Source organism: Scardinius erythrophthalmus (assembly GCF_964197995.2).
Source record: "Scardinius erythrophthalmus genome assembly, chromosome: 5".
Classification (NCBI taxonomy): Eukaryota; Metazoa; Chordata; class Actinopteri; order Cypriniformes; family Leuciscidae; genus Scardinius; species Scardinius erythrophthalmus.
Window position 1 is genome coordinate 1213315 of NC_138225.1, and position 8567 is coordinate 1221881.

Consider the following 8567-nt stretch of genomic DNA (forward strand, 5'->3'; position numbering starts at 1 on the left):
TAACAGTACAGCAGATACTTACATAAAATGCATATAAATATCAATATCTGCCAATAATATATCTAAAACATATAATGCAATGCAATTTAATGATGATTGAGAGATGAACAAATAAACCTTTCTCAAAAGCCTGATGATCATATTTGATACTCGTGATATATAAAAAAAGATAAGATGTCTGGATAATCAAGTAAGCGTTGAGTACAGTAAGTGTTCGTGTTAAAATATTTCTGACAGTATTAAAGTTTTTGTTTATTTGATAAAAATCAGTAAAGATTTTACAGCAAAAGAACTGACGGTGGATAAAATTAATAAAATACATTTAAAAAAACTTTTTTTAAATGTATTTTTTGTGTTTATATAAGGGTTTATTTTATTATTCCTTTTTTGTATTTTTTATTCTTTTTTAATATTTCCTTTTTCTAGTTTTAATTTCATTTTTATTTTCAAAGTTTTAATTTATTTATTTCAGTTTTAGTAATTTTTGTAATTTACCTTATTTTTGTAAGTTGCCACTGCAAGTTTTACATGCAATAATTACCGGTATATTTTATTTCAGTTAACAAAGACCATTTTAATAGTTTAGTACAATAACAGCACTGGCGTTCATTTGTGTGTGTGTGTGTGTGTGTGTGTGTGTGTGTGTGTGTGTGTGTTGCAGAGAGAAGAAGCTGAAGGCTCGTGTTCAGGAGTTGGTCTCTGCGTTAGAGCGACTCACTAAGAGCAGTGAAGTCCGTCATCAGCAGTCAGCGGAGTTCGTTAACGACCTTAAACGAGCAAACAGGTACCACACACACACACACACACACACACACACACACACACACACTCACTCACTCACTCACTCACTCACTCACTCACTCACTCACTCACACACACACACACACACACACACACTCACTCACTCACTCACTCACACTCTCACACACACACACACACACACACACACACACACACACACACACTCACTCACTCACTCACTCACTCACTCACACTCTCACACACACACACACACACACACACACACACTCACTCACTCACTCACTCACACTCTCACACACACACACACACACACACACACACACACACTCACTCACACTCTCACACTCTCACACACACACACACACACACACACACACACACACACACACACACACACACACACACACACACACTCACTCACACACACACACACACACACACACACACACACAAACACTTATTTGATTGTAAGTGATGACAGGATTCAGAAGCTGTAGATCAGCGTTCCTCAAATCCAGTCCTGAGTTTCTTTATGAAGTTCCAACCCTGATCAAACACTCCTGAAGAATCCAGTCCAGATGTTCATCATCACCACCACACGCCCCCTGCTGCCTGAACACACTCACTGCAGGCGTCCTTTCTGAATCAGTGTGTGTGTTGTTCTAGTGTTGTCTTTATACCATTATAATATGTGTTATGATTTAAAATAAGCTTTGATTTGTAGATTTTTATTTTAAGTTGTAGCAATTTTTTCCATGTGCGTTTGTTATTTTTATTATTTTTTTTATATTTTTATTTAGCTTAAATTTATTTCTATTTTAGTCTATTTATTTCTATTTTTTTACGTTCAATCTTTATTTTATTTTAAGTGCTTTGTCATTTTTAATCTTTTTTGTCTAATATTTATATTTTATTCTATGTGCTTTTTTGTTGTTTTTATTCTTTTTTAATTGTTCTATTTAGCTTTAATTTATTGTGATTTTATTTATTTTTTAGTGATTTGAGTATTTTCATATTTCCATTTAGGGTTAACCCTTCATTTCATTTTCATCAAATTTTTATATTTTATTTTATTTTTTGTCATTTTCTTCAGTTTTTATTTATCTGTTTTCATTTTAGTTTTTGTAATTTTAGTACTTCAACTTTTCATCAACTTTTTTACGTTTAAGATATTTTCCAACATTTGCTTTGTTTTTTTGTTCTGTGTTTTCATAATTTTATTAGGTTTTTTATATTTCTATACAGTTTTGATTTATTATTTCAGTTTTAATAATTTTAGTACAAACTTGTTTGTTACCAAGGCAGTGTTTCTCATTTTCATTTGAGTTTTTTTAAATATTTTTTATATATATATTTTATTCTATGTGCTTTTGTCATTTTTATTCTTTATTGATAGTTCCATTTAGCTTTAATTGGTTGTGATTTAAAGTTTTAGTGATTTAAACACTTGATTTCTAATGTTCATAAACTTTTTTACGTTTAAGATTTTGTCTAATATTAAATATTTCTATTTATCTCTAATTTTATTTCAGTTTTAGTAATTTTAGTACTTAAGCTTGTTTCAGTTAGTTGACGAGTTTTTCTAATTTTCTTTCACGTAAGTTTTAAGTTGGTTTATTTATTTATTTTCATTTTATGGCCTTTTGTCATTTTGATTCATTTTTTTAATAGTTCATGTTTTAGTTATTGTCATTTTTGTACCTCAGTTTGTTGCAAATCAGTGTTTCTCATTTTACATTTTTTTATTTTTTATCTAATTTTCATATTTTATTTTATGTGCTTTTTGTCATTTTCATTCGTTTTTTTTGTTTTTATTTATCTCTGTTTTTATTTTAGTTTTAGTAATTTTAATACTTCTACTTCATTTCTAATTTTCATCAACTTTTTAAACATTTTTTAAGTTTTTTGTTCTGTGCTTTTGTTATTTTATTAGTTTTTAAATATTTCTATTTATCTCTAATTTTATTTCAGTTTTAGTAATTTTAGTACTTCAGTTAGTTGACAGCAATTTTTCAAATTGTCTTTTACATTTTTTTTACATTTTTTAATTTTATAGACTTTTTTACATTTGTATTTATCTCTGATTTTATTTTATTTATTTTTTATTTTAGTACTTCAGCTTAATTTAAAATTTTCATCAACTTTTTTATGTTTAAGATTTTGTCTAATATTAGTTTTTTGTTCTGTGTTTTTGTCATTTTTATTAGTTTTAAAATATTTCTATTTATCTAAAAAAATAGTTTTAGTAATTTTAGTACTTAATGTACTAAAATTACAGTTGACTTGTTTCAGTTGACAGGAGCTTTTCTAATTTTCTTGTAAGTTTTAAGTTTTTTTTTTTCATTTTATGGACTTTTGTCATTTTGATTCATTTTTTTAATAGTTCATATTTAAGTTTTAGTTATTGTCATTTTTGTACCTCAGTTGCAAATCAGTGTTTCTCATTTTATATTTTTTTATTTTTTTATCTAATTTTCATATTTTATTTGATGTGCTTTTTGTCATTTTCATTTGTTCTTTTGTTTTTATTTATCTCTGTTTTTTATTTTAGTTTTAGTAATTTTAATACTTCTACTTCATTTCTAATTTTCATCAACTTTTTAAACATTTTTTACGTTTTTTGTTCTGTGCTTTTGTTATTTTATTAGTTTTTGAATATTTCTATTTATCTAATTTTATTTCATTTTTAGTAATTTTAGTACTTCAGTTAGTTGACAGCAATTTTTCAAATTGTCTTTTACTTTTTTTTATAGACTTTTATTTGTCTGATTTTATTTTATTTTTATTTTCATTTCAGTACTTCAACTTAATTTCTAATTTTCATCAACTTTTTTATATTTAAGATTTTGTCTAATATTAGTTTTTTGTTCTGTGCTTTTGTCATTTTTATTAGTTTTAAAATATTTCTATTTATCTTAAAAAATTTCATGTTAGTTTTAGTAATTTTAGTACTTCAGCTCATTTCAGTTAGCTGACAGGAATTTTTCAAATTTTTTTTCCATTTCTTTATGTTTAAGTTTTGTCATTTTATGGACTTTTGTCATTTTTATCCATTTTTTAATAGCTCTAATTAGCTTTTTTTTATTGTAATTTTCATACTTCAGTTTGTTGCCAAAGCAATGTTTCTCATTTTTAAAACTGTTTGTTTGTTTTTCATCTATTTTTATATTTTATTTTATGTGCTTTTTGTAATTTTTATTAGTTTTTTTTACGTATTTATTTGTTTTAGTGATTTTATTACTTCAACTTCATTTCTAATTTTCATTAACTTTTTACGTTTAAGATTTTGTGGTGTTTTTTGTTGTTGTTGTTCTTTAGTTTTTTCATTTTTATTGGTTTTTAAATATTTCTATTTACCTCTAATTAAATTTTATTTTTTAGTAATTTTAGTACTTCAGGTTCTTTCAGTTGTTTTCTTTTAAGTTTTTTTAAGTTTTCATTTTTCATGTTATGAACTTCTGTCATTTTTATAAAAAAATTTTTACATTTTTTTAATAGTTCTAATTAGCTTTTATTTATTGTAATTGTTGCATCTGTTTTTTGCCAAAGCAATGTTTCTCATTTTTATTTAATTTTATGTTTAAGTTTTTCATCTATTGTTTTCATCCATTGCATTCACATTTCAGATTATGAATCGGTTCTCGACTGTTATTCCTGCCGTTCCCGGATGTTTTGAATTGAGATATTCACATCTTAAATATACGACCATGTTGAATTTCAGCCCATAAAAATGCAAGCAGGGTTATTAATGCAATGCATATTTGTTTTTCAAGTAGTGCAATTCAACAAGCTTTTGTTTCAAAAACATGTGGCATTTGTTTTTTTACTTGCATAAGTGTCTCAGCTCATGCAGTGTGTGTGTGTGTGTGTGTGTGTGTGTGTGTGTGTGTGTGTGTGTGTGTGTGCGCGCAGTAATCTGGTGGCCGCGTACGAGAAAGCCAAGAAGAAGCATCAGAACAAGCTGAAGAAGCTGGAGTCTCAGATGATGTCGATGGTGGAGCGACACGAGACGCAGGTGCGAATGTTGAAACAGCGAATCGCTCTTCTGGAGGAGGAGACGTCTCGACCACACACCAACGAGACCTCGCTCTGATACACACACACACACACACACACACACACGCGCGCGCTGCGGGACGTTTCCTACTATATTACAGGATCCTTCACCAACAAATCAAAACACGAGAGGAATCTCAGACAGAAACCATCGTTTATTCTGAGGAACCCAAAAGAAGACGTTTATCAGAATGTTCACGCTGCTCTTTTACATGCAAAAACTGTTTATAGTGACTGTCAGGATACAGAACAGTTATTAAATATTCCATAACTCATACGAGACATGAAGCGACGGGTCAAGTGTGAGTCTCGTCACGTGTTTTATACCGCTTCGTTTTTCCAGTTTGTAATTATGAGGTCGACAAAGACTAGTTTTATGCTTTTGTTAGTAAATATGATGAGGTGAGCTGAACACAACATAAATCCTCCATTCATAATTATTTAAACCGACTGAAATGGACATGTTAAATCAGGACTCAATACTGACTCAGACCTGGTTTAGTTAGAGACATTACACAGCCAGAATGCAGAGAAGTTTTAGGTTTTTCAGCAATAATTGAGAATGAGCCACAGATGAAAACTCATCATTTACAGAAAGTTTATGAACTACTCTGAAATATAAATGACTAAATTGAGGCTGAACAGATTTACACACTTCAGATCTGTAGAATGTATAAATTATAAACTTCATAAACTGAAACTCCACTTGCGTTGATTCTTTATCAGGATCTGTGTGTTATTTTATCAGGAACACTTTTACAGTAAGGTCTCGTGTAATTAATGCATTCATGAACAAAACATTAACAATACTCTGTATTTATTCATCTTTGTTAACGTTAATTAATAAAAATGCAACGTTGACACTGCGTTAACAGAGTTTATCCCTCTGGAGCTCTTGGTCATTTTTGCCTGAAAAATGTTACGTTTTGTTTTTTTAGGATTTCTTTTCATTATTGGAATGTTACGAAACTTCGTATGAACTTGATATGTGAACACAAAAAAATCACACTTGAGCTCCTTGACATCAAAAATGGAAATGAATGAGAGACGAGTTTCCTCTAGTGGAAGCGTTTGGTACTGCAGCCGAACAACATCTCACTGAAAGACCAGCTTTGGAGATATCAGCCTCACATTTGAACACAACTTGTTTAGATTTATGGCTTATGTTTTGGAAAATCAATATTTCATATAAAAATTGAAAATAGTATTTATGCATTTTTCATAACACATCAGCAATAATCTGGCCATGTATCTTCTTTAAAAAGAGACCAAACTTCAGTCTGAGAGTCAAAGCGTTCAAGATGGAGATTTCATGTTCAGGTCTATGCTCAAAAAGTGAATAAATGGATTATAAATACAGCATTAATATAATTTAGTACCTAAAAATACAAAATATATGTAAAAAAAAAATCATTATATAAAACATGCATTTAATTGGGGAAAAAACATAAATTTTGTCACGCTCAGACCTCCAGAGGGTTAAACTGTATTAGTAAATGTTGAAATTAACATTAACTAAGATTGATAAATGCAGTGGAGTTGATGTTCGTTGTTAGTCCATGTTAACTCGTTTAGTTGCAACAATGTAAAGTCTTAACATTTTTGTCAAATTTGAGTGTCACATTTAAATCCCAGGCATGAATTCATATAATATCTGTCAATCTTTTGCATTGATCACCATTTGTCAGAATTGTCTCCGTTCACATTCCTGCTGTTCCAGACTCATATCATCTTTCTTCAGAGAAAAGTTCATTTGTTCACATGAGAATTACATTTTTCCTTTTCCTGATTCCAGATTAATGCAAATTCCAAGAATTTTTTTTTTTTTTTTTTTTTACAAAGTGCAATGCATAAAAAAACGAGTAATTATGAACATCTAAAACATTTTTTTTTTTTTCTTTTGGCTGGAAAAATGACATTTTTGTGTGAAATGTTCATGTTGTCTTCGTTTGCATCCAGAGTGTAAAATCCCAGTATCAACAAATCTCACATTTCCGTTTATGCACAAACACAGGTTTGATTGTCCTCAACACCAGACGCACTTTCACCGCATTGCCTTGAGTTTTTATTTCTCTCTGCTGAGTATCAAGACCTCAAACTCCAGTTTTATATGATATTGCAACCGTTCACGCGCTTGAGCTCCACACGTCAGCGATCCAGTGTTGACGTCACGACCTCCTTAATGGTTATTATGCATACATGGTTTTCATTCACATTTATCACTAATGACTGTGCTTGACATTTGGTGAAATATTCAATGCAATAGAAATGCATTCTGTCATTGGACCGAGCATTTAATACAATAATCCATCATTCATAACGCAGATTCAGATGTCAATGATTTACTTCCTCATGGTTTGACTCTGCATCAGTAAATAAAGGCGATGTAGTGAAAGCGGGAACGATTATAAGAGATGATTTAAAGACTATGAGATGCTTGTCCTTCCTTTTATGAAAAGTATATTCATATCCTGGCTGGAGAAACTATAAAGGGGTTTGTGAATTGTACTTTATTTGCACAGATCTGTTTATGAATCAAATCTTTGCAATCGTTTTGTTTTATTTTAATACAGAATGTATTTGTTTATATAATAAAGAAATAATGCAACACTTCATGTAAATGCTCCCGTTATTCCCTCATTTGTATTTAAACTTTATTCTATTATTCCAGATAATATTTCATATTCAACTGAGAAACATATAGGTTTTAATGAAAGATTTTTCATGAAACGTTTAAAAAATCTACTTTTTTCCTTAGAAAAACATGCACTGATAATTCATGCGCATTCATGATACACTCTGAGTGCGTCATGTTTCAAAGTGGAGAAATAAAAAAAATACATTAAATAATATTTTTTTATAATTATATAAATTTATAATTTTAATAAAAGTTTGAAACATTATTATTTTTAATGTTTTTGAAAGAAGTCTCTTCTGCTCATCAAGACTGCATTAATTTGACAAACCCTAACCCTAACCCATACAGTAAAAACAGTGGAATATTAGTCCAATGTAAATCAGCCGTTTTCTATGTGAATATATAAAGAGTTGCAAATTAGCTCGAAAGGGAAATATTAATAATTATTCATAACTTTTTATGAATATTTGGATCAGTTAACCGGATTAACTTGTTGTATCTACATTAACATTACAATCAATTAATCAGTAATTCCTGTGAACACTCAATATTGATTATTAATATAAATGTTAATTTCCAGGGTTAAAGTAACTTTTACAGTACACTTCTACACAGAGCATGTAGTCCGAATCACACACACACACACACACACACACACACATGGGTAAAATGGTGAGTGAATGGCAGAATGAAACCGGAAGCTGGAAATGAACCATCAGCTTTCTTCTTTCGAATCATCTCATTATGAGGCGTCCATTGCTTATTAACATATTCTGGAAAATATATATTTCATATAAAAATTGAAAATAGTATTTATGCATTTTCATTACACAGCAATAATCTGCCATGTATCTTTAAAGCTGCAGTCTGTAGTTTTTCCTCTTTGTCGCCCTCTCTGTTCTAAATCTGCAACTGCAGTTATTTGCGGGATGATCAGCTGTACGTGGGTTGTGTCTCGGCTCGGCACAGCGCGGATGAATCCGATGTTTAGAGGAGAATGTGCGGCTGTCAGTCGCTGGTGTGGATCCTGGCGTTTGCAATCACAGATTATACTTTATGGAAATATGATCAGCATAAGAATTTGTCCTCTGATGAAGTAACATCCACTTCT

General features: G+C 30.1%; 1 protein-coding gene across 3 annotated transcripts in view; it reads left to right on the top strand.

The window, feature by feature from the left end:
• mcc (MCC regulator of WNT signaling pathway) overlaps nt 1-7432 on the top strand; it is a 120957-nt gene extending 113525 nt beyond the window's left edge. For all 3 annotated transcript variants that reach the window (XM_081366182.1, XM_081366184.1, XM_081366183.1), the window contains 2 exons: nt 662-784; nt 4675-7432. In XM_081366182.1, the coding sequence (XP_081222308.1) occupies nt 662-784; nt 4675-4855 (304 nt within the window). In that variant the 3' untranslated portion in view covers nt 4856-7432. The remainder of the gene's footprint in view (nt 1-661; nt 785-4674) is intronic.
• Nucleotides 7433-8567: the final 1135 nt, after the last annotated feature.